General features: G+C 48.7%; 3 protein-coding genes across 5 annotated transcripts; 1 reads left to right on the top strand and 2 right to left on the bottom strand.

Moving 5' to 3' along the window:
• The first annotated feature begins 4,662 nt into the window (after positions 1-4,662).
• Positions 4,663-6,092, top strand: LOC133377855 (small ribosomal subunit protein uS14-like). Its single transcript, XM_061612630.1, has 3 exons — positions 4,663-4,886; positions 5,124-5,223; positions 5,954-6,092. The coding sequence occupies exons 1-3, from the start codon at positions 4,678-4,680 to the stop codon at positions 5,960-5,962; spliced, it is 318 nt and encodes a 105-aa protein (XP_061468614.1). The 5' UTR covers positions 4,663-4,677; the 3' UTR covers positions 5,963-6,092.
• Positions 6,093-11,978: 5,886 nt separating this feature from the next.
• On the bottom strand, positions 11,979-20,089 carry LOC133377854 (zinc finger and SCAN domain-containing protein 23-like). Of its 3 annotated transcripts, XR_009760801.1 has the most exons (5): positions 19,776-20,089; positions 17,454-18,352; positions 16,245-16,359; positions 14,194-15,119; positions 11,979-11,997 (listed from the first exon to the last, which is right to left on the bottom strand). XR_009760801.1 is itself a non-coding variant. In XM_061612628.1 (4 exons), exons 2-4 carry the CDS (start codon positions 18,252-18,254, stop codon positions 14,413-14,415), a joined length of 1,623 nt encoding a protein of 540 aa, XP_061468612.1. In that variant the 5' UTR covers positions 18,255-18,352; positions 19,776-20,089; the 3' UTR covers positions 12,004-14,412. The 3 variants fall into 3 exon arrangements, 2 of the variants coding, with proteins under 2 accessions (XP_061468612.1, XP_061468613.1); XM_061612628.1 differs by lacking the exon at positions 11,979-11,997 and having other exon boundaries at positions 12,004-15,119; XM_061612629.1 differs by lacking the exon at positions 11,979-11,997 and having other exon boundaries at positions 12,004-15,116.
• A 4,424-nt stretch (positions 20,090-24,513) lies between these two features.
• On the bottom strand, positions 24,514-25,869 carry LOC133377853 (small ribosomal subunit protein uS14). The gene is made up of 3 exons (XM_061612627.1): positions 25,729-25,869; positions 25,383-25,482; positions 24,514-24,652 (listed from the first exon to the last, which is right to left on the bottom strand). The coding sequence occupies exons 1-3, from the start codon at positions 25,788-25,790 to the stop codon at positions 24,644-24,646; spliced, it is 171 nt and encodes a 56-aa protein (XP_061468611.1). The 5' UTR covers positions 25,791-25,869; the 3' UTR covers positions 24,514-24,643.
• Between the last annotated feature and the right edge of the window lie 510 nt (positions 25,870-26,379).

The raw sequence follows: 26,379 nt of genomic DNA, 5'->3' as shown, positions 1-26,379 counted from the left end.
TTTGGGTAGAGTCGGAGTCAGAGTCGGGAGCAATTTTGGGAGGAGTCGGAGTCGGTAGAAATGTACCAACTCCGACTTCCAAATATATTTTGATTGACAAGAAGCAATTTTGGGTGGAGTCGGACAGTAGAAAAATAGAGGAGTCGGAGTCGTTGTTGAAGGTTTGGTGTACCGACTCCACAGCCCTGGTATCTACATGCAATCTCCTCCTCCTCTCAGCAGTAGAACACCTGGTTTGCATGCAGAAGGTCCCAGGCACAATCTCTCGCATTCCCAGGTAGCTCTGGGAGAGATTTCTGCCTGAAACCCTGGAGAGCCGATTCCAGTCAGCGTAAACCAGGTTGCCCTTTTCTGAACCTTTTCAAAGCTCTACAACACCCTTATTGAGGACGCCTGTCAGAAGTCTGTGGGCACCCATTTACAAGTCAGTGTGGACAATACCGAGCAACACAGATCTGTAGCCTGACATCTACTCAAGCGGAGCATCCATGTGCCGGACCTTTTAACCACCTGCTGAAACCCTCACGCTGAAAAGCATCCCTAGCCGTGTGACCAGTCTGCCACCTAGCTTCAAAAGTCAGGCATCGGGATTTAAAAGACAAAATACAGAAGCTTGCTTTCTGATGATTTCATTTAATTTCAGTTCAACATATGCATCTGCATGGGATTATTTACCCAGCATGCGTCGTCTACAGAATATTTATTGCCATGGATAACAGATGCCTCCATTTTGCCTGTTCCAAATTAAAATAGCTATTTGACCATTAGCCTAATGTTTATATTTCCCTGCACTGAATATTGATTCTGCTGTTGAAAGTAATTCACGAAGCACAGGGCATGTGAGATCATGGGGCCAACCAGGGTGTAAAATGCTGGATGCAATATTCTGATTCGCCAAGAACTCCTCCTTGGCCTTCACAATCAAAGTGGGGAGAAGGGGGGCAGATATGGAATTTTTAAGAGGCGCTATCTCTGCTATCTTTTCAGCACCTATTGATGACCTTCCTCCTTCAACAAGCCTTGTAAGTAGAGACCTTATCCCAGTCTGAGTGTGTGCTAGAATTGATTTTTAAGACGTTTTAAAAGCTGGTTTTGTGAAAGATGCTTTCTTTATGCATGTTTTTAAAACATGTTTTGTTTTAATATGTTTTAAAGTCTTTTGTTTTTAACATGTTTTAAAGTGCATTTAGTGTTTTTGCTTGCTACCCTGGGCCCCTTCTGGAAGGAAGAGCGGGATATAAATAAAACAAATAAATATTCCGCTCTATGGGCTTGGCCCCTCCCCTCTCCACACATGGTATTTTACAAATATGTGTGAAATAAAAATAGTTTCATGGTCCTCTTTCTTAGCAGAGATATAAATGCCAGCAGCGGGATGAGAATCAACTAGTCCACTCTTTCCTTCAGACACAAATAATTACAGACACAATCTTCTTAAGTAAAATATAGAGAATGCTTACTCACAACCTTTCATATGTTCAGGAAACATAAGCTCTAGCTAAGTGAAAGAAAAGTAGAAGTCTCAGTCCATGATAATTGTCATCTTGGAGAGGAGCATGTGCATGCTACACTCTCCTCAGGCTTAATGGAGAATATGCAAAAATCCCAGACAAAGGAGGAGGAAGAGAAAGTCAGCTAACTCCACCCTTTAGGAAGTTACATCACCGGTAAACAGGTACATGGGATATTTCCCAAATATCCCTTAAACATGCAAGTTTGCTTATTCTAATCCCAACCCGTTGCTCCTTCATCTCCTCCACCCTCAGCTATCTCAAGACCTCCTGTTCCCTCAGAAGACTCCTCCCTTCCTCCCTGTGCAGGCTGGTGGTTCTGATGCTAGTGCGGCAGTGAATCCACTCCAGGTTTTAGTCTGAACTTTCAAGAGCAGCCCAAATTGCTTTCAGAACTTTGGACAGCTCTCCTTGGAAATTCACACTTAAACCTGGAGCGGATTCACTGCCCCACTGACATCAGAGCCAGCCGCCTCCACTGCTTGCTGCCACTTCAGCATAGAAATGCTTCCTTGAAAACACCTGTGTGAGGCCATCTCTTTCTTCCATCAAATGCCTCCACATAACTCACTTTTTTAGTGAAACTTGACACACCCGACCCAGCCCTCCTTCCCTTCCCACCACAGCTGGCTTTGCCATTAGGCAGAGGGGGGCAATGGGCCACAGGTGGCAGATACTGGAGGGGGGTCAGCAGCGGCAGTTCCCCTGGAAATCCTCCTAAACCCTTCCCTCTGCTGGAGATGAGAGCTCTGTTTGTGTCATGTGACCTGTCACGTGCCTCCTAAACAAGCCTGCCCTTCAGGTGCAGCAGAGGGAGCTATCCCGTTGCCAAATAGGAAGCTGCCTTATACCGAGTGAGACCATTGGGTCATCCAGCTCAGTATGGTTTACACTGACTGGGAGCAGCTCTCTAGGGTTTCAGACAGGGAACTTTCCATAGAATTACAGAAGAGCAGAGTTGGATGGGACCTCTAAGGCCATCAAGTCCAACCCCCTGCTCAGTGCAGGAATCCAAACTAAAATAAATCCAACAGGTGGCTGTCCAATTGCTTCTTGAAGGCCTCCAGCACTGGAGAGCCCACCATCTCCCTAGATCATTAGTTCCACTGTCATACCGCTCTAAAAGTTAGCATTTTTTCTCCTGATGTTCAGCCAAAATCTGGCTTCCTGTAACTTGAGCCCATTATTCCGTGTCCTACACTCTGGGATGATCGAGAAGAGATCCTGGCCCTCCACTGTGTGGCAATCTTTCTTGAAGAGTGCTCTCCTATCTCCCCTCAGTCTTCTCTTCTCAAGGCTAAACATGCCCAGTTCTTTCAGTCTCTCCTCATAGGGCTTTGTTTCTAGTCCCCTGATCATCCTTGTTGCCCTCCTCTGAACCCGTTCCAGTTTGCGTACATCCTTCTTAAATTACGGTGCCCAGACGCAGCACTCCAGATGAGGCCTAACCAGTGCCAAATAGAGGGGAAATGATACATCACACGATTTGGAAACTATACTTCTGTGAATGCAGCCTAAAATAGCATTTTTTGGGGGGTGGGGAAGCCAATATTTTTTCCTAATGATAAATAAATAAACTATAAATATAGGTGAGCGTTGTCATCTACCCCGAGGTGTGTTATTAAATTGTATATAATTTTACAACTAAAATATCCTAAAAACAGATCCTAAAAGAGTTTTTCCCCCTCTCTATGAGTTTATTTCACTTCCACTGAGTTTAAGGATCTAAAAAAACCCAAAAACTACTTTGGAGGAAATAGTGCTGATATGCTCGCTTTCCCCACAAGATACGATTCTTAAGAGGTGTGTTGATGACCAAGAGCTCTCAGCCGGAGTCACAGCAATTCTCTCATTCTCCGGCTTCCACCAGACACAACTACCTTTATAGCAGGGAGCTACGAAACTTCCCCATCCTAAGGCACTTTTGTGCCCGCCTTATTCTCTGGACTGCAATAACAACAACAACACCACATTAATGACAGGTGTCACTGCAGCCTCCGTGTCAAAGCAAGGCAACTGGAACAAATGCCTTATCGGTGCTGTGGATGTTCAGGGTGTGTCGCCAACACAGCTACTGCTCTGGAAGCTGGACCCACAACGTAGGCCGGGTTCGCTTGAGCCCTGTGTCCTTTTGTTAATACTCTCTTGTGCTAGTAACTTGCACTCACTGACACACACCTGCGGCCCTCGGATGCGTGGAAGCCCTTTCCCCTAATAATGCATCACAAATCATCCTATGCGCACAGTCAAGCCGTGCAAGACGTTCCCCGACGGATCGCGGTCGGTCTCCGGCATGGTGCTTCTGCAGCGGCTTCGGCCGCCGCACTGACCCCTGCTGGCGGCTGGGGGGAATTAAGCGCGGCCCGGACGGCAGTGCCCGCTCTCGCCAGGAGGGAGCAGTCGCGCAGCGCACAGGGACCAGTCCAATTACCCAGAGACGATGCCCAAAAAATACATAAAATCGACCATGAAACAAAAACAAAACCCACCGCAAAAGCAGAGCAAGAAAAAGTAAATAAATAAAATCCCTTCCTCAGTAACAATCAAGAGTCGCCCGCCGAGGCGGCCCGCTACTACGGCCAAAGCCTCTCCGCGGGCGGTGCATCGCAGAAGGGAGGAATGAGCCGGCCGTGGGGCAAGGAGGCCACCCGCTTCTTGACTTTTGCCCGCCGCAGAAAGGGGCTTAGGGTTAGCAGGGCCACCCCTGCCTCGCTCGCTCCGCCCGTTCCCGCCGGCGGAGGGGCCTGCGAGGAGCCCGCAGCTGCCCGGCGCAGTTTATTGATTAATTAATAATTGGTTATTATTTTCGGGCGCAAAAGAGTCTGGGTCTCGCTGTCTTGCCCAGGTAAGGCTGCAGCGGCTATTCACAGGCGCGATCCCACTACTGATCGGCACGGGAGTTTTGACCTGCTCCGTCTCCGACCTGGGCCGGTTCACCCCTCCTTGGGCAACCTGGTGGCCCCCGGCTCCCCGAGGATCACCATATTGATGCCGAACTTAGTGCGGACACCCGATCGGCATAGCCCACAGCAACCCCGAACTCCTGAGCTCAAGCGATCCGCCAGCCTCAGCCTCCGTAGTCGCTGGATTACAGGCACGCGCCACCGCGCCCGGCTGCGAAGAGTCGCCGCGCGGGCCTTTTCAGGGGCGAGCCGCCCGTGACGTCATGCTGAGGCAGGGACGAGGAGGCGGGGCCGGAGGAGGAGGCGGTGGCAGGCCTCGTGGCCGCGCGGGGCACGCCGGGAGCGCCCGCCGGGGTTCATCTGCGCGTGCGCGGGGCGACTGGGCCTTTCCTGCGCGCGAGGCGGCCGAGATGGGTCACCAGCAGCTCTACTGGAGCCACCCGCGGAAGTTCGGGCAGGGGTCCCGCTCCTGGTGGGTGGGGACGAGCGGAGGGAGGGGGAAGCGGGGGCGAGCGGAGGGAGGGGGGAGCGGGGGGGAGCGGGGGCGCCTCCGCCGCTCGTCATTCCTCTCGGAGAGGCCGGTGGGGGTGAGGGAGGGGCGCTTTCCGCCAGGCGCGTCTTATGGGGGGCTGGGAGGTGTCGGAGCGGCCCTTCGGGGGGTCGAGGCTCCCCTCCCGCCACTCACCCGGCCCTCCTCCTCTCCCCGCAGCCGCGTGTGCTCGAGCCGCCACGGCCTGATCCGCAAGTACGGGCTCAACATGTGCCGGCAGTGCTTCCGCCAGTACGCCAAGGACATCGGCTTCATCAAGGTGAGCGCGGGCCGGGTGCGGGCGGGCCGAGAGATGCGAGGGCCGCTCGTGGCCCCCGGAGGCAAGGCAAGGCGCGTGCACGCGAGCCCACGGGGAGGCCTCGCGCCCAGGCTCACTCTTCTCTCCTCCTCCCCCCCTTTGGCTTGTTTCTTGTGGGGCCCGTGACGGCCCCGCCCCCCCTTGCTTAACCCCACGCAGGGCCCGGAGGCGCCGGTGCCAGACGCTTGCCGCTCTCCAGCCCTCAAAAGGGAGCGTCGCCCAGCTGTGAGCCTCAGCCGCGGGGGGAACGCACCCTTTGAGCCCGCGTCTGTAAAGGGATGGGGGGAGTTGCAGTCAGACAGCATCAGGAGGTCTCCACGTTAGCTACTCCTGAAGCAGAGGATTGCCCTGGTTACTGTCTCTGGCCGGTGAAAGCAGGAATCCAGTGGCGTCCTCATTGGAGCAGAGAATTGGGCCACAGGCAGCCACGGGCCCACATTAACACTGAAGGCAGCGTTCAGTGCTTGTCCTGCTCCGAGCAGATCCGGTGAAGTTAACAGACGTGGCTAACTCATTAATTCCTAAGTTCATTAATTTCAGCAAAGACTTAGTTGAATGGCACCTTCAGAATCCAAATTTGTGATGTCGTTTCGGATGATATCATAGCAGGATCCGAAGCAAGAAAATGATGCAGGCTGGGCAAGGAAGCTCCTTAGGTAGCAACGCTAACTGTCTGGCTCTTTCCTTTCAGTTGGATTAAGCGCCTGGCTACCACGATGGCTTGAAGAGGACTGCAGACTTGGAAGCTTTGGCCTGATGAGCCTCCCCTGCCAGACATGCTTTTGTGTACATAAAAATAAATAGGGTTTTGTTTGCCCTAATTCCCAGCCCCCGCTGCTGCTTGTTCATTGGATGTGACACACAAATATTACATGATGTTTGACACACTTATGTACAGCCTGAGCTTTGATGGTGATGGTCAGGACAAGTGGTGTTTGTGTGGGCCGCAAACCAGCACTGTACGTAATTAGAGGAACTGGGATGATGTCCTGACGGAGGGGACAGAGGTGAGACCCATCACCCAAAGGGGCCCCACTACTAGACATCCTTTGCATAAGCCAATATGTGACTAGATCTTTAGAGAACAATCTGAGGCCTCCTGGATTATATTGGTAACCATCTTCTCGATCATGTGCTCATATTCTATTCCTACATGAATAGAAATCCTTGGCTCTTTTGACAAAACCAACACTTCCCGTTATTTTATACGTTCTGCGGGTTGTATCCAAACCTGTCCTTCTGCAAGCAGGACCGATTTCCACTCAGGCAACAGGGCTTTACTGTCTCCTTGTCTGCAACCCTTTTGGCACCCTCCAAAATCTGCTCTGGAGGGTTAGAGGGCCAACAGATTTTGGAGGTGCCCGGTGGGCAGCAGAGGGAAGACAACATCCCACTGCAGGAGTGGAAGTCTGCTTGGCAACCTTGTATTCTGCCCAAAAAGGTTTTTCAGGGGTGTAGGCACCAGTGCCTGTATCTCTGAACAATTTTCTTTTACACTTTAATTCTTACCAAAAAATGCAAGCCTTTCCTAAAAAGAATTCTGCACTTCGTTATCAATGATAACATTTGCCTTTCTCCGTTTTACTATGTCGCTATTGTGGACGGCATCTCGTTCATTTCAGCATGTGTTTTCAAAACCTGTTAACTTGAGAGGGAAGTTGATTTCTTTTGTCTACCCTAAGTTTCTTAGCTGAAGACACAGAGAATGAGTATCCTGCAGGTGGCACTTACTATCCTTATTCAGGCCCTGGTTGGGGAGGGAGGGCTACCACCATCACATAGCACAAAGCGGGTACCAACAGCAGGATCCTGGAACTGGGAATTACGAACATCCTGAAGCATGGCAGTGATAGGTCTCTTCAAAATGACCACCTGTTTTCTACACAAGAACATAATTGGCTAAGCCCCATTTCATATGAATTAATCAAAAGACTATATAACACCCTTGAACAGAGCTTTCGTGTTGAAAAATCAAGATTAACACTCCTGAACATCATTATGCTGGTTTTCCTCCAATAGGTGCAAGGCATGTGCTCAGTAATGGGCTCCTGCTGGGAAGAAGGGCGGGATATAAATCAAATAATAAATAAACAATGGTTCAGCATTATAATTTCTAGGGAACGTTAAAGATAAACACAACAGGTAGCACAATGCCAATCGACAAACATTCTCATAGAACATCTTATGTTATAAGATGGGAGGTCTAGATTCCCTCTAGCTGCACACAGTTGGCTGGAGGATCTGAAAACCTTTGCTGTTAGGGAAAGAGTGGCATTATGTTTCCAAGAATAATGCCTTAAAGACCACAAGTAGTCCTCTCCTATTTACCCAAAATGGAACAGCAGGGGTTCCCAAACATTTTCCCATGGATCACTTGAAAATTGCTGACCTTGGTGGACCACTTAATGATTTTTCTGCCTGGTGTAGCAATTGTAATGTGCGGTGTTGTGTGATTTCTAATTTTTATTGTTTTTATATTTCTCACCTTGTATTTTACTGTATCACAAATTTGCATTCCAAAGATGCAATAAAAACACTGAAAAAACCAATATGAATATTGAATGTGGACATGCTGTGGACCACAGTTTGGGACCCTCTGGAACAGCACATTCTTTGCACGCAGAGTATTCCTGGTTCAATCCCTAGCACCTACTGTTCAAAAAAGGATATTGTGTAGAGGGGCTGAGAAAAATAGACGGGATCTTGGAGACTCGCTCTAAGTTGGAATAGGTGGGACCAAGATAGATGCTGTGAATGGAAGCTCATATATGTTAAAAAATTACAGATGTGTTATAACGACACAAGAAGTAGGTCACTTAATTAAAAAAAAAAGTTATGTTTTTGACCGCGTAGTTTAATTTGAAAACTATTCTAGTTTGTAGCTGGAAATATTATAAGGAAAAACAGCCTAATCAGTCAGCAGAGCAACCACAGTGCAGTAATTTTATATACAGATTTAACTAGATATTAGGTTATTTATCTGACAAGCAGCACCAAACTTGGTTTACAAGTCAAAAAAAGTGTAAAGACAACTGACTTGGTATACAGAGAAGTCCATCCCTAAATGTATCTAACATGAACCAACGAGAGCCTGCTTGATCAGGCCATTGGCTCATGTGGTCCAGCATCCTGTTCTCCCATTTGCCAGCTAGATGCCCCAAAGGGAAGCCCACAAGCAGGATGCAACAGGGCGCCCACTTGTGATTTCCAGCAACTGGCATTCAGAAGCATACCGCCTCCCAACAGTGGTGGTAGAACACAGCCCTTGTGACCAGTAGCCATTGATTGATTGCCTTATCTTTCATGAATTAAGCGTGTAATATCACACAGTATAAACTGGTATTTGACTACCTATTACAGTGACACAAAGTACAACATCCACATATACCACATGGTGCTGATGTGTGAAACAGATTCCACGCTCACTCCACTGGACTATACCTTAATCAAAGACTATACCGTTCAAACTACCACAATGAGCTCCCTCATTTCATACAAGTCTTCACAGCTGGTAGCATTTGAGCATTCTAACCTTTAATCCAGCTTTGGTCCAGTGAATTTTGAGTCTGTATTGTATCTCACCTTTCACTCATTAGCAGGAGTTACACAGAGCAATTTTATACTCACATTATCCTGGGAGCAGTTTTATCGCCCCGCTATGCCAGCAGAACAGTTGCCATATCCATTGCATGCTCAGCCCAGGAGTTCTACACAGGTAGAAAATACAAAAATGATGGGGAAATGACAAGACACAGCCACCCAGTGTCCCTGGAAACGCCACCACAGCCCACCAATCGGGGATGGATCTTGACTATAATATTGTGTTCTTAACCGTGTTTAGGACCTCATTGGTGCCACGTGGAATTATGTGTAAATGTTATATTGTACTTCATGCATTTTGTGTCGCCTTAATAGGTAGTCTCAGTATTTCATGCCTTTTCCCCAGCTTTGGCGGGTAAGGCAGCTCTAGCCGTTTCTGGACCAGAATAGCCTCAGCACTGTGGTCCATGTGATGGAACTACTGCAATGAGCTTTCTGTAAAGCTGCACATGGGGCTCGCCCGGAAACTGCAGCTGCTGCAAAATGCAGCAGCTTGACTGCTCAGCGGACAGACGATCTTATGCTGCTGCTGAAAGAATTGCACTGGCTGCCAATTAGCTGCTGGCTAAATTCATGGTGCTGGTTCTGTACAGAAGGGCCTGCCGGATCAGGCCAATGGCCCATCTAGTTCAGCATCCTGTGCACATAGTGGCCAATCAGATACACTCTCCTGCCATTCCCAGCAACTGGTATTCAGAAACATACTGCCTCCAACCAAGGAGGCAGAGCATAGCCATCATGGCTAGTAGCCATATCCTCCAAGAAACCCAAGTTGGTGGCCATTACTGCCTCTTGTGGGAGTAAATTCTGCAGTTTAATTATGCAAAGACGTGCTTTCTTTTGTATGTCCAGAATCTTCCAATATTCAGTGGGATGTTCATGAGTTCTACTGTCATTTTTTGTCTTTATCCTACCGGCAGGCGGTGGGGAGGATTTGTTCTGAACCGGATCCTCCACAGCTCCCGTCAGACCAGGATACCTAAAAGATAATCTCAGCCCTTATATACCCAACTGACCACTGTGCTCTGCAGGAGAAGGCGTCCTGCAGATACCATCTCATCAGGAGGCCTGTTCCATGTTATGGAAGAATCAGGCCTTTAGGATAGAGTCACCTAAGCTTTCGAACCAACCCCCTTCTGTTACCTACTAGACAAGTACCATTGAGGACATTGAACTTGTCAAGGATTATCCTTAACCAAAGTCCTTAACCACAGTCCTTAACCAAAATGGAGACAACAGTCAAGAAATCAGAAGAAGGCTAGGACTGGGGAGGGCAGCTATGAGAGAACTAGAAAAGGTCCTCAAGATGTATCACTGAATACCAAAGTCAGGATCATTCAGACCATGGTATTCCCGATCTCTATGGATGGATGTGAAAGTTGGACAGTGAAAAAGGCGGATAAGAGAAAAATCAGCTCATTTGAAATGTGGTGTTTGAGGAGAGCTTTGCGGATACCATGGACTGCAAAAAAGACAAATAACTGGGTGTTAGAACAAATTAAACCAGAACTATCACTAGAAGCTAAAATGATGAAACTGAGGTTATCATACTTTGGACACATAATGAAAAGACATGATTCACTAGAAAAGACCATAATGCTGGGAAAAACAGGAGTAGAAAAAGAGGAAGGCCAAACAAGAGATGAATTGATTCCATAAAGGAAGCCACAGACCTGAACTTACAAGATCTGGTTTATAACAGATGCTACTGGAGGTCACTGATTCATAGGGTTGCCATAAGTCATAATCAACCTGAAGGCACATAACAACAACTGTATCTGCACTGGATGTGAATTGTTTTTTATATATTGAATTATTTTATATATCAAATTGTCTTGTTTTTATACAGGAAAATGTCATATATTTTTACTGCTGATATTACTATTTTAATTGCTTTGAGATGTTTCACAGAAAGTAATTCATAAATGGGCTTAAACAAATAAATGTTTTGCATTTTATTTGTTCATGTTAAATACATTTTGGGATGAAACTTTTTGTGTACCAATTCACAAATCAATTAGATGATGGTGGAAAAGATGCTTTTGAAATATTTCTCTTCATCAGTTTCTTCTCTGTATTGATTCATATTTCCTCCACCATAACTTATATAGTTTCCATGATATAAAACTAGGCACCATTCACACAAAAACATTTTCTAAAATTGAACCATTCCTACAGGGTATTTGCTCGTAGGAGGCCCTGCCTTCTAACAAGATGAAGACTGAAATTGCTTTGTCAGTGCAAAAAGCTCAATTTATCTGATTTTTCCTATGTTGTATTTTTATATATCTACTGACTTAACTTTTCAATCCAGAAGGATCCCAGAAACAATTTACATAAAAGTATATAATTAAATTATTCAAATAATGAAAGTAATTCAGTCAAAACCACCCATGAAAAATACACAATCAAACCCACCAGTGATTTACAGAACCTTAGATGGAACGTTCCACATATCAGGGGTGAACACTTAAAAGGCCCTTTGTCATATAACTACTTTCCCTGCCTCATAAAACTGGGTTACTGAAAATACTCCCCCCCCATCTGTTGACCTCAGCCTATAGGGTGTTTTCCCCTTTTGTGTTGATTGTTAGATGTGACTTAAGCCCTTTCTACACTCAAAGCATTTATAAGTCTCCTCTGTTGTTTTTTAAAGTTTGAATGATGACAAAAGCTCTTCTTACATTCTGAACATGTATACGGTTTCTCTCCTGTATGAATTCTCTGGTGCTTAGTAAAGTATATTTTCCAACCAATGCTCTTTCTACACTCCAAGCATTTATATGGTTTCTCACCTGCATGTATTCTTTGATATCTGGCAAGATTTGTGCTCTGAATGTCTCTCCAACTTCCAAGCATTTATGTAGTTGCTCCCCTTTGTGGATTCTCCATCAAGCACTGAGGCATGTGTGTGTTCTCTTTTCTTTTTGTTCTCCCTGTGGGACTGAAATTTCATCTAAATCTCCACCTTGATAAGTAATAGATTCACCTCTCCCTGATGTCATTTGCCTCTTGCTTCATTGGTCTGTCTTGATTACCAAAATTCTCTTTTAGTTCCTCAGGCGTGCCTCTTTCTGGTGACATGCCATTGGCTTCTATTTTGTTCTTGATACCAAATTCATCACCTGCTACCTGCTGGAATAAAGAGAAGAAGAATCCCATAAGAGCCCAAGGGGGGGAAACAAAGCCCCAGTCAGTCCACTCTTAAATTATGTGTGTTGTTGTCTGGGCCTTTCTCCCCACAGAGGGTGGCTGGTCACACCTTTTACCTAGCGAGGCCCTCCTAGGAAGCAAGTTGTGGATTTTGTTCTCTCCTTCCTCTTGCCACCGGGTTTCTCCTTGACAATGAGAACTTCCCTTGAAAGAAGTATGTTTTCCTGTCTCTGGCACCCAATGACTCCACCTAGCCATGTAAGCCTAACCTATGTATAATAGAATGAAGGATCCACTAGTTCACCCTGCCCCACCACAGATCCCTTACAATTCGCAGACAACAAAGGAGCCAACCACACATTGAAAGAGCTACCTGCAGATTTCTATCCTTCGGATCATCCTTGGGTGAGAATTGGTTATATTTGGGGACTGGAAACCCTTCTTTGGAGGAAACCAACCAACCAGTTATTTCAACCAATTCTCATTAAGATAAAATGTTCAGCGAGTCCAGTCCTTGCTCATTTGAACTGGGCCTTGTTGGTGCTTTGCTCCAGAGATAGGATTATTCTGTTGGTAGAGGACTAATGAAAATGCCCCTTCCAAAGGAGAATCAAAGAACTGCTTTCCAGCAGCAGGCCAACATCCATCCAGTCCATCACCAGCTCTGGCCACCCAGGTGTCCCTGGGAAGTTCACCACTACCACATTCCTATGCTTTTCTCTCTTCCCCCGTCCCACCACCAATCACTTCTGATTTTAGAAGGCTCACTTTTGGTTTCCCTTAGTACAGGGGTGAGGAATCTGTGGCCCTTCAGATTTTGTTGGACCATCATCCCTGACAATAGGCCAGGTGTCTGGATCCTTTGGCCCTCCAGATGTTGCTGAACTACAACTCCCATCATCCCTGTCCATTGGCCATGCTTGCTGGGCCTGATGAGAGTAGTAGTTCAGCAATGTCTGAAGAGCCAATGGTTTCCCGCTCCTGACATAGGCCATGCTGGTTGGGGCTGATGGAAGATGAACAACACCTGGAGGGTCACAGGCTCCCCTTCCTTGCCGTAGTATATCATCCACTTTAGGGTAACAGTTCATGGCTGCCACTTGTATCCTGTGTTGGCAGATAGGCTGCCTATCTAAGCTCTAGGGTTATTTTAAAAAGTAGGTCAGAAACACTGGGCTGCAGCCGCATTAATCCCACTCAGAGTAGACAATCCATTGTTTTAAAAACAACATTCTTAGAGGTCACACGGAAGCTTTTAAAGTGAAACTGTAGTCAAACCACGAGGAAAAAATATGACTGGGTAAGCTGCAACTGCAATTTAATAAATAGTTCCTGACACATACTGCATGAACATCTGTCAGGGGGAAGTGTTCACATCAATAGAGAAGCTGCTGCATCCATCTAATATTTCATTCACTGAAGAGCTGTGTCCCTGAGCAGCCTTCTAGATCTCTGGAGACTCCCTCAATTTCATGTCCAGGAAGCTGCCCTATACTGAATCAGACCCACTGGCCCACCTAGACCAGTACTGTCTACAGGGACTCGCAGCAGTTCTCCAGGGTTTCAGGCAGGGAGTCTATTCCCAGCCCTGTGTAGAGACGCCAGGGATTGAACTTGGGACCTGCTGCATGCAAAGCAGGAGCTCTGCCACTGAGCAGCAGTCTTCCCTTATCTAACTGCTGGATGATTTTCCCAGATTTAAATACTGAAACACGTTGGGAACTATTGGTTACATTGCAATTGCATCGACCACTGACTTTGCCTGTTGCTTTTTTCCATGTTATTGGTGGGCTCCTCTCTTTCGCTCAAAAAAAGAGGAACTTGTTTAGACTCTGAACTGCCTTGGGTGACATTTTGAAGAAAGACAGTATTAAAATAGGAAAAAGTATGTAAAAAGAAGTATTTTTCCCATTCAGGGTGCAGCTGAAATTACATTTTTACACCTAAAATATCTCACTTTTATGCCATAATGGCATACAATATAGCCCCAAACACTGCCAAAAATAGACCATGCCTGGCAGCTGTCAATCTTGTATTGCACCCAAACCAAGGCCTCATTTATTAGACAGCTAATGCAAGCGGATGCAAATGTCTTCATGCAAAAAGTCACAAGGTGAATCTTGCCAGCCATGCTCCCAAATAGTCAGCAACTGTAAGCTGTAAGTGGATAGCACTCACTGTTGTGCCCCCCCTTGTCCCCATGCTATATCCTACACTTCATCAAAGCATCCAGAACAGGAAGCAGTTCAAGAGACCTCTGGGATTGTTTGACAAATTGATGGCAGGGATTACTTTGTGTGTCCTTTTCTGAAATAATCCTCTGAAACGTGTCTTTGCACAATCCCATCTTTTAAATGGCTTTCTCATGTGCTCAAACATGTCACACACAGTGAGGTTTCAGCTCATACTGAAATTTTCCCCACTCTTCCCATCCACCGTGTGGATTTTATGATGCTTATTCAGGTTGGCTCTCTGGATGAAGCTTTTCCCACATTCCGAACACTTGTACGGTTTCTCCCCTGTGTGGATTCTCTGATGTCGATTAAGGTTTGAATTGCTACTGAATCTCCTCCCGCAGACAGGGCATTTATGCGGCTTCTCTCCAGTGTGGATCCTCTGGTGACGGTAAAGCACTGAGCTGGACCGGAATGTTTTCCCACAAGATGAACATTCATACGGCTTCTCCCCAGTGTGGGTCCTCTGGTGAATGATGAGCTTTGAGCTGGAAAGAAAGAATTTCCCACAAACCAAGCACTTGTGTGCTTTTCCTCCTGTACGCCGGCTCTTAAGCATGCTGGAGCTCTGACCAAAACTTTTCCCGTGAGCTCTGCAAGGATTCCGTTTCTTCCCAGTGCCAATTTCTGTCTGGACTGCAGTTACAATAAGGGTCTTGTAATCTCCCCCATAAGGTACAGATCCATCTGCATCACCCCCTGTGAAGGTCCTGAGCTGACTCTCCTGACTGACTGAAGCATTTTCCTGCAAGCAACACTGGGGCACATCATCTTCCGCTTTCCACACGGACACCCCACGTGACCCTGCTTGGTCTGAATCTTCTGCCGCGAATCTCTCCCTCTCATGTATGGTCATCCACTCTTTGCCTGCTTAAGAAATGAGATAATCCCAAATGACTCATTCCCTGTGCTAGAGGAAAAAAAATAAGAATTTGAAAATAGGGGAATAAAAACAATTCAGATGATAGACAGTGAGAACACATTCCCTTCAAAGGAACAGCAGGAGCAAGATCACAGAGGGAGCTGCGAGGGGCCTGTTTTTCTAAGAATCTCAACTCTGAGCAAGACAAAAGAGAATACACAAGCGTCTTGCCCTCGGTATCTTACCATAAACAAGCTAAAAGCGATCAAATGCCTCTCTGCTACCTGCAGTCTGGGTTAATCACTGGCTGAGTGCGAGCCACCCTGTAAAGTCTATATCCCTCCCCCCCCCCCAGGACTCATGGACAAGAGATCAGTAATACAGGTATGCATCTTTTTATTGCAAGGAACAGCCAGGTGGGTAGAGCTCTCTTCTTCCAGCTCTCCCAGCCCCTCGGGCTCATTTCTGATGGAAGCCCCGGGGCAGACTTGCTGCTGGCTCCTCCACGTTCCTTCAACAACAGCAGCTGCCTGTTGCGCTATGCTGCATTAGATTGCTAGGCCAGGCAGCAGCGGTTCCATTTTGGTACTTTGCCAGTTTCTGCCTCCTCTCCTTGCGGCCTCTGTATGTTTTTGCCTCTGACAGGCAGCCCTGACCTCTCCTCGCACCCGCTTCCCATGCTGAGGCCAGCCGGTCTCTCCAGGTCAACCCGGGGCCTCTCGGCAGTGGTGGAGCTTCTGATTTCTGAGTGCCGAGAGGTCGCAGCAGAGCTGGGTAAATATCTTGGTGGTGCTGGCTTGCAGAGGTGTCAGGCCACTCTCTAGCCCCGGCTACCCTGAGGGACTGGGGCATCTCAGGGCAGCCTTGATGCGTGCACACTCCCTGCAACTGGAACACCAGAGGAAACAGAAGGAACAGCAGGAAAGGAGCACTTTCTAGGGCCCTGGACAAAACCCTGAAGTGTTTCCGGACTGTCTTCCTGCCCCCACTCTGTTTACTTAGAAACACCCCCCCCCCAAAAAAAGCCTGGCTATTCTAAGGTTAGAGCATCTCCTGAGCTTTCTGAAGAGAAAGGAGGGACTCCTGCTGAAATCAGACCAGCAGGAACTCAGGCGTGAGGGATCCCATCTTACCCAACATGCAGGCCTCCTCCTCCTCCTTCGTTTCAATATACAGCAACCCCTGTTCCATACCAGCTGGAGTACGTTCTGCCTCAGAGAAATTCACAGCCACCTCCTCAAATGCCACCTGCAACAGCAGCAAGGAACCCTTTCAGACCAGGAAACCTTTGCTCTGAAGGCCCAGTTCTCTCTCACAGCCTGCACTTCATTTTCATTTCATTTCATTTATTTCATTTTTAAACCGCCCATAGCGAATAGCTCTCTGGGCGGTGAACAAAACAAGATTAAAATACAATATTACAATAAAATTACAATAAAATCAGCAACAAGTTAAACGAAACTTGCCGCATAGGAGGCACAAACACAGACTGCATTTGCCTTTAGAAACATATACACCTTGTAGGACCCTCCTGGGGGGGCCTGATTATTCCCCACCCCCTCCACATGCAACTGGTCCAAGTAGAGAGGGATCTGGTAAGAGTGATCTAAGGCAACTTCACGCCTTTCGACTAGGAAAACTTGGCTAGATGGAGACCAGAGGCTGAAGCTGTTACAAACTGTATGCTTTACATTTTTAGCTCCTAGGGTTTTTTAATAGCTGCTGTCTATGTTATTGTTGACCTGTGATTGTATTAGAATATTTATTACACTTGTTATTAATTAATATGTTTTAATGATGGATAGTTTGTTGTTTATAATACCACATAGTAGTTTTGAAACAGGACACAACAATTCAACACATAACTCAAGCTGATCATATAAACATTATAACATTTTATGTTTATATAATCAACATAATTATATGTTGAAGCGTCGTGTTATGTTTCGAAATGACTATTTGCTATTGTAAAGATGTACAAAGTTGCCCTTCTGTCGTTTGGTTGTGAGCTGCTTTGAGCATATTTTTACGAAAAAGCAGCATGCAAATTTAAGTAACAAACTAATAAATGAAATAAGGCAGGTGCCCTCAGCGGATGCATCTTGTAGCCTCCTGAAAAGGCTCTCCTACCTATAGGAAGGAAAAATAGGGACACAATGCAAACTTGAGCATATAGATTTGGGGCAACCCTAATATCGAATCTGGAAGTAACTGTCAGGACCAGGCAAGACGGTGGGCGCAGCTGTACCCAAACATAAGCACAGAGGGTGTGTTTTCTGGACCAGGGCCCTTAAGGTCCACCACGAGCCCTGTGCCGCAAAGGAACATCAACATGAAATCACCTGGTTTCCAGGTCTCTCCGCCTCTCGCTGTCTGAGTAGGAAATCCTCGGCCACAGCCACTGCCTGGGAGCAGGTCTCAGGGCCACGCTCCCTCACCCAGCTCTGGATCTCTGGCGGCAGGACAATCAGGAACTGCTCCAGGATCAGCAGCTCCAGAATCTGCTCCTTGGTGTGTCTCTCGACCGTCAGCCACTGACGGCAAAGCTCCTGGAGTCGCCTGTATGCGGCCCGTGGGCCCTTGGCCTCCCAGTAGCAGAAGCGTCGGAAGTGCTGGCGGCTCTTCTCCCTGCTGATGGCGTCTCTTCGCAAGAGGGCCATCTTCACCTTCCCATAGTCCTCTCTGTCTCTGCCCTCCAACGTGCTGAAGGCCACCTCTGCTTCCCCACGGAGGGCCGGCAAGAGTCGAGCCACCCACTCTTCTCTGGGCCACCGGCAGGCTTCAGCCACTTGCTCAAAGGAGGCCAGGAAGGCTTTCGTGTCTCCCCACGGAGCGTACTCCTCAGGTGACGGTGGCATGTCTGGCCCCAGCTGAGGGGGCTCCACAGCCTTCAAGAAGTCCTGCCACTGAGATTCCCACTGACAGGCCAACCCCTCTTCTGGCTCATCTTTCACCTGACGCGGAGCTGCTTCCCTAGGCGACCCCTCACCATCCCCAGAATGCATTGCTGCGGGGGGCTTCCTTTCTTCCTCCATCTTGGGCTTGCAGTCTACAGCATCCTGGAGTCCACAGAGGCCTTTTCCTGCTCCCTCCGATGCCTCCCTTTGTGCGTGGCCTGAGGCGTCTTGTTCCTCCATTTTCATCTTTGGGTGTTGTCAAAACGTTATGCTGCACTACCAAAAAAACCCCAACCCCTCTGGAATAAATGTCAGCAATGTGGACAGCTGTGCTGAGCGTCCGCCTGGGAACAGGAGAGAGAGAATGAACGCAAATGTGTGGCCAACCCCAGGCAGAGCTGCCACCGTTTCTTTATAAACAGCCTGCCTGTACCATACGTACATCTACATTATATTCAGATAAGTGGGTTTGTAAAACATACTCGTATTTTGTAAGTGTAGCCAGATCTTTATTTATCATCATTACGTTTGTGTCCTCCTCTCCAAAGAGCTCAAGCTGGCGTACCTAGTTCTCCCCCTCTCCACTTTTTCCTCACAACAACCCTGCGAGGTAGACTAGGCTGAGAGACTGGTCACCCAGCAAACTTCATAGCTCAGTGGGGATTTGAACCCCGGACTCCCACATTCCAGTCTGATGCTCTAAGCACTACACCACGCTGGCTCCCTTTACCCAGGGCTCTGCTAAATATGAAAAGTTTGTTTTAGAATGCAGGGGTCTTTTTATGAAACCTTACATCTGGAGAGTATTTTCATATCTGCCTGCCCCCAAAGAAAAAAATCTGGGCCATGACTAGGGTTGCCAGGTTCCTGTCCTGAGACTGATCCTGTATCTTTAGAAGAAGAGAAAGTCAGCCAAGTGCAGGTGTTTTTGCAACCCTGTAATGGGAAAAACCACAAGGTGGAATTCTCCCTTCCCCCTGCACAACTTTTAAAGATACAGAATGACTTGGTTGCTGCCTCCAAGAGATCTTCTGTTTCTTTAAAAGTTGTGCAGGGGGAAGGGAGAATCCCACCTTGTGGTTTTTCCCATTACAGGGTTGCAAGAACACCTGCACTTGGCTGACTTTCTCTTCTCCTAAAGATACAGGATCAGTCTGAGGCCCTGAGCCTGGCAACCCTAAGTCCATCAACCCTAGCATGACAGAATAAGAAGGGGAGAGCGAGGAGACAAAAAAGGGCCACCCAGAGGATCCAGCGTTTGCCTCTCCATATGAGAGTCAGGCTGTCTCTTAGCCCCGGAAGGTCTGCAAGGACGGGTGGATGCTCTCGCTTGGGTTGTGCCCCTGCTGCTCCCTAGAAAAGGCCGCAGCGATGTTCCTGCCCTTTAGGGCGAGGGGGGGCTGTGTGGAGCTGCCTCTGCTTTGTCCGCCCTGGCGGGGCCGGGGGGGGGGGAGGAGTAGAGATCCCGCTGGGCCCACCAAGCGCCCCTAGCGGCGGGGAGGGGGCGCGGGGTCAGGACCGGGGGGGGGGCTTCGGCTGCGAAGACGCCCACGGGCTGCGGCTCGGAGTTCCCTGCAACTGTGGGGCCCTCTCGCCGGACCCATTTTCTTGGAGATGCCTCTCTCCGCCCCCCACCCCTTCCTGTGCATCTCCCTAGTGGAGGCGGAGCAGACAGACTGACAGTCGCCCCCTCCCCCCAGTAGGGTTCCCAAGGGTGCGGGTCCCTTCCCCCACCCCCAATGCAAAGCCCCCCCCCGCCCCACACACCTGCCAGAGGAGCTGCTGCTGCTGCAGAGATGGCCTCTGGGGCCGCCTCGGGGCAGACATGCGGGACGGGGCAGGGGCTGGATTTTCCAGGCAGCCCTGAGCGCTCTTCCTCCCCTCTTTGCAACGCGTTCCCTGCAGCGCCCTTTGCACGCCCCCTCCCCGACTCCAGCTCTTTGGCGGCGGCGGCGGCGGCGCTGTTGAGCCCCCAAAGCGCCTTCCCCATCGCTTCGCCTAGAGGTAAGAAAAGGCAAGAGGGGCCGAAGGTGTGGCGTCTGGAACTGAACTTCCGGACTCACTGAGAGCCCCCCCCTTTTCTTTACCCTTCGCCCAGGGCGGATGAAACTTGCCTCTAGAAGACCACGCAGGAATCCGGACTGTCCCCACCGCGGGGGACTTTGGGTTATCACTCAGAAAGCAAAGTGGGGCATAAATAATCAAAATTACTTGTTTAAACAATAGGCGGTATCCACTGTCAACCCTACTCAGAGTAGGCCCTTTGAAATGAATGGATTTAAGTATTTTAAGAGTATTTAAAATTTAAGTATTTAAAAGAAATGGGGAGCGACAGCATCTGAGCAACCTATACTCTGCACAGGAGGCTACTGTAAGGACAGAATATGGAGAAACCGATTGGTTACCCATCGGAAAGGGTGTGAGATAGGAGTGCATTTTATCACCCTATTTGTTTAACCTATACACAGAACATATCATACGGAAAGCAGGATTGGACCAAGATGAAGGAGGTGTGAAAATGGGAGGGAGAAATATCAATAATTTAAGATATGCAGACGATACCATACTACTAGCAGAAACCAGTAATGATTTGAAACGAATGCTGATGAAAGTTAAAGAGGAAAGTACAAAAGCAGGACTACAGCTGAACATCAAAAAGACTAAAGTAATGACAACAGAAGATTTATGCAACTTTAAAGTTGACAACGAGGACATTGAACTTGTCAAGGATTATCAATACCTCGGCACAGTCATTAACCCAAATGGAGACAATAGTCAAGAAATCAGAAGAAGGCTAGGACTGGGGAGGGCAGCTTTGAGAGAACTAGAAAAGGTCCTCAAATGCAAAGATGTATCACTGAACACCAAAGTCAGGATCATTCAGACAATGGTATTCCCAATCTCTGTGTATGGATGTGAAAGTTGGACAGTGAAAAAAGCAGGTAAGAGAACAATCAACTCATTTGAAATGTGGTGTTGGAAGAGAGCTTTGCGCATGCCATGGACTGCAAAAAAGACAAAAGACAGAGCATGCTTATCAAATTTGCAGATGATATAAAATTGGGGGGCACAGCTAATACTATGGAAGACAGAAACAACACTCAAAGGGACCTTGATAGGCTGGAGCATTGGGCTGAAAACAACAGAATGAAATTCAACAGGGATAAATGCAAAGTTCTACACTTAAGAAAAAGAAACCAAATGCAGTTATAAGATGGGGAATACTTGGCTCAGCAGTACGACATGTGAGAAGGATTTTGGAATTGTCAGTGATCAAAAGCTGAATATGAGCCAACAGTGTGATGTGGCTGCAAAAAAGGCAAATGATATATTAAGCTGCATTAACAGAAGTATAGTTTCCAAATCGCGTGAAGTACTATTTCCCCTCTATTCAGCACTGGTTAGGCCTCATCTTGAGTACTACATCCAGTTCTGGTCTCCGCACTCCAAAAAGGATGCAGACAAACTGGAACAGGCTCAGAGGAGGGAACAATGATCAAGGGACTGGAAACAAAGCCCCACGAGGAGAGACTGAAAGAACTGGGCATGATTAGCCTTGAGAAGAGAAGACTGAGGGGAGATATGATCGCACTCTTCAAGTACATGAAAAGTTGTCACAGAGAGGGCAGCCAGAATCTCTTCTCCATCATCCCAGAGTGCAGGACATGGAATAATGGGCTTAAATATATTATTTATAAACATATGCAAATGCTTTGTTCTCTGCTAACCTTAGCGCAGATACCTTGTAATTTTAAATGCTTAGTAACTAGCACCACAGTAGGACCTGAAGGACTCCTCTTTTTGCTAAATTTTGTTTGGGGGGGGGGAAGGATAGTTGGCTGCTTGCTCACAGCTCCACCAAAAGCCTGCATCTCGCCATTATTATCTACAGGCAGCTTTTACATCTGCCTTAGGAGGAAAAAAAACTGGCTTCCAAGCAGAACTCACAAGCTATTGCTGTGCTTCAGTCTATTTGAGTCTATACAGTTTTGTGCATCTTTCCACATCCTTGTTTCCTGTGACCTTAACCGTATTTTAAAAAAAACTTTTAACATTTAAGAGGTTTGTCCTCATGTCAAAGACATAATTTCCAGCCATTGTGAAAGAGAAGCTTTTGAACATACAGGCCAGAAATATCAATCCTATTAAGTAGTTTATAGATATTTAGGTACAAAATGAAAGTGGACTGCCTTCAAGTCGATTCTGACTTATGGCGACCCTATGAATAGGGTTTTCATGGTAAGAGATATTCAGAGGGGGTTTACCATTGCCTCCCTCTGAGGCTGAGAGGCAGTGACTGGCCCAAGGTCACCCAGTGAGCTTCATGGCTGTGTGGAGATTCGAACCCTGGTCTCCCAGGTCGTAGTCCAGGACTCTAACCGCTATGCCACACTGGCTCTCCTATTTAGGTACTAGGCACTCACCTAAAAAGTACTTCTGATTTGTGCCCCAATGTGCATAGACCCCACCTGCAACACTTTATATAGAAATGAATCCTGCTGTACATGCATGGTAAAATCCAAAACAATACTAGTGAATTTTATTGAAACAGATACTCTCAAATTTCTACAGAATCTAAAACTGGCTTGGATGCCACGGAAACAGCTGGGCAAGATGGTCACAGCTTAGAAGGCCGAACCTGGAGGAATTAACTTTTGCTCAGGAGTTCCAGGTGCTCCTGGTCAGCTAAGCATCAACTTGGTCTCTGGGGAAGGAGGGTTTATGCTGAGCAGTAGGGGAATTCCACCTCCCAGTAGTTCTTCTAGTGGAGCCAGGGACGCAGCTGCTCATTTTAACAGTATTCAGACGTAGAATTAAAATGGTCAAGTGGCATTGCTCCTTGCCTGTTTTACCCATTCTCTCAGAGCATCTGCAAAGTATTTTCCCCTCGTTACTGAAATACTCACTGCCCCCCACCCTGCTTGCATTTGAGAAAATCGCTTCCTAGCTGCCTTCAGCCCAGACAAGTCTGTGTCAACATTAACCGCTAGACTCCCCCTTGGGGTCTAAACACTGCTGACTGAATTGCAGGCAGGATTTTTTGCTTTGCTGCAGTCTACTGGCTCTTGCACACACCACCTTACCGAGATAAAAATGGAAGCCTGGAGAATACCTGCCAGCTGGTGGATGTGGCTCCTTTAGAGGCAAAGGATTCCCTGAGCAGTATCGAGCTAAGCTCCGTTGGCATCCTTGCTAAGGACAGCATCAACATGATTGCTCTTTGGGAATAAGGGAGCACCAGCTTGCACAAAGAGGAATGAGCCAGCCCAGGCTCTCAATTGGATAAAGCTAGCCACAATGGCTGCGCTCTACCTCCACTGTGAGAGGCAGTATGTCACTGAATACCAGTTGCTGGGTATCGTGGGAAATGATGTTGTGCTCAGGGTTTGCTTGTGGGCTTCCCACTGCGACATCTGGTTGGCCACTGTGAGAACAGGATGCTGGACTAGGTGGGCCACTGGCCTGATCCATCTTCAGGGCTCTTATGTTGTTATGGCTGGAGACAGAGCAGGCAAAAGCTCCCATGCAGGGTGGGTTTGCACCTGTGAGTAGGCTCTACAGCATAGTGCGGTCAAAACGAAGACCCAACCTCTCATTTTGACACTGAGGGCTGGAAGACATCTGCTTTGGTATCTGAGGAAAGCGGCGTGTGTGTTTTTTATCAAGCTGGTAACAAAGAAGAGCTCTGAGTGAAGCACTGAAATGTGATGCTGAAGGTGAAAACATCCTGCTTCAGGCAAACAGGACCTCTGAGTCATTTGCTATTGGCTCCACCTGTCAATTCCAGAAAATTGTGCAAACTTACTAAAGTAAGCTGTATTGCAACGTGCGCTCCTGCAGAAGAACCCAAGAGAGAGGAGTGAGAAGGGTAGGAGAAGCAACCATGTAGAAAAAGAGCAGTGAGGAAATAGAGGAGAGTCTTTGTTAACTAAGAGGCAGTTTTAATTCTCTCCCCCTACACAAGAAAGTGCCAAGAGTTCATTGAACCAAAACTGGGAACAAGTCAGTTCAGGTCCCTGAACAACGCCTAGCTCATAACAGGGTTAAAGGATGTAGGGCCACCAGATGACAAGTGGGAGCCCTTTGGGTGATGGAACTTACCTCCACCATCCCCTCCCTCAGGACATCATCCCAGCGGGAAGTGTTGGTTTTGTCAAAAGAGCCAAGGATTTCTATTCATGTAGGAATAGAATATGAGCACATGATCGAGAAGATGGTTACCAATATAATCCAGGAGGCCTCAGATTGTTCTCTAAAGATCTAGTCACATATTGGCTTATGCAAAGGATGTCTAGTAGTGGGGCCCCTTTGGGTGATGGGTCTCACCTCTGTCCCCTCCGTCAGGACATCATCCCAGTTCCTCTAATTACGTACAGTGCTGGTTTGCGGCCCACACAAACACCACTTGTCCTGACCATCACCATCAAAGCTCAGGCTGTACATAAGTGTGTCAAAACATCATGTAATATTTGTGTGTCACATCCAATGAACAAGCAGCAGCGGGGGCTGGGAATTAGGGCAAACAAAACCCTATTTATTTTTATGTACACAAAAGCATGTCTGGCAGGGGAGGCTCATCAGGCCAAAGCTTCCAAGTCTGCAGTCCTCTTCAAGCCATCGTGGTAGCCAGGCGCTTAATCCAACTGAAAGGAAAGAGCCAGACAGTTAGCGTTGCTACCTAAGGAGCTTCCTTGCCCAGCCTGCATCATCTTGTCGCCTCGGATCCTGCTATGACATCATCCAAAACGGCATCACAAATTTGGATTCTGAGGGTGTCATTCAACTAACTCCCTGCTGAAATTAGTGAACTTAGGAATCAATGAGTTAGCCATGTCTGTTAACTTCACCGGATCTGCTTGGAGCAGGGCAAGCACTGAACGCTGCCTTCAGTGTTAATGTGGGCCCGTGGCTGCCTGTGGCCCAATTCTCTGCTCCAATGAGGACGCCACTGGATTCCTGCTTTCACCGGCCAGAGACAGTAACCAGGGCAATCCTCTGCTTCAGGAGTAGCTAACGTGGAGACCTCCTGATGCTGTCTGACTGCAACTCCCCCCATCCCTTTACAGACGCGGGCTCAAAGGGTGCGTTCCCCCCGCGGCTGAGGCTCACAGCTGGGCGACGCTCCCTTTTGAGGGCTGGAGAGCGGCAAGCGTCTGGCACCGGCGCCTCCGGGCCCTGCGTGGGGTTAAGCAAGGGGGGGCGGGGCCGTCACGGGCCCCACAAGAAACAAGCCAAAGGGGGGGAGGAGGAGAGAAGAGTGAGCCTGGGCGCGAGGCCTCCCCGTGGGCTCGCGTGCACGCGCCTTGCCTTGCCTCCGGGGGCCACGAGCGGCCCTCGCATCTCTCGGCCCGCCCGCACCCGGCCCGCGCTCACCTTGATGAAGCCGATGTCCTTGGCGTACTGGCGGAAGCACTGCCGGCACATGTTGAGCCCGTACTTGCGGATCAGGCCGTGGCGGCTCGAGCACACGCGGCTGCGGGGAGAGGAGGAGGGCCGGGTGAGTGGCGGGAGGGGAGCCTCGACCCCCCGAAGGGCCGCTCCGACACCTCCCAGCCCCCCATAAGACGCGCCTGGCGGAAAGCGCCCCTCCCTCACCCCCACCGGCCTCTCCGAGAGGAATGACGAGCGGCGGAGGCGCCCCCGCTCCCTCCGCTCGCCCCCGCTCCCCCCTCCCTCCGCTCGCCCCCGCTCCCCCCTCCCTCCGCTCGCCCCCACCCACCAGGAGCGGGACCCCTGCCCGAACTTCCGCGGGTGGCTCCAGTAGAGCTGCTGGTGACCCATCTCGGCCGCCTCGCGCGCAAGAAAGGCCCGGCCGCCTCGCGCGCAAGAAAGGCCCAGTCGCCCCGCGCACGCGCAGATGAACCCCGGCGGGCGCTCCCGGCGTGCCCCGCGCGGCCACGAGGCCTGCCGCCGCCTCCTATTCCAGCCCTGCCTCAGCATGACGTCACGGGCGGCTCGCCCCTGAAAAGGCCCGCGCGGCGACTCCTCGCAGCCGGGCGCGGTGGCGCGTGCCTGTAATCCAGCGACTACGGAGGCTGAGGCTGGCGGATCGCTTGAGCTCAGGAGTTCGGGGTTGCTGTGGGCTATGCCGATCGGGTGTCCGCACTAAGTTCGGCATCAATATGGTGATCCTCGGGGAGCCGGGGGCCACCAGGTTGCCCAAGGAGGGGTGAACCGGCCCAGGTCGGAGACGGAGCAGGTCAAAACTCCCGTGCCGATCAGTAGTGGGATCGCGCCTGTGAATAGCCGCTGCAGCCTTACCTGGGCAAGACAGCGAGACCCAGACTCTTTTGCGCCCGAAAATAATAACCAATTATTAATTAATCAATAAACTGCGCCGGGCAGCTGCGGGCTCCTCGCAGGCCCCTCC

The sequence above is a fragment of the Rhineura floridana genome, chromosome 2 (assembly GCF_030035675.1).
Source record: "Rhineura floridana isolate rRhiFlo1 chromosome 2, rRhiFlo1.hap2, whole genome shotgun sequence".
Classification (NCBI taxonomy): domain Eukaryota; kingdom Metazoa; phylum Chordata; class Lepidosauria; order Squamata; family Rhineuridae; genus Rhineura; species Rhineura floridana.
Note: the sequence above shows the minus strand (reverse complement) of the source record. Positions and strands in the feature narration are given on the sequence as shown.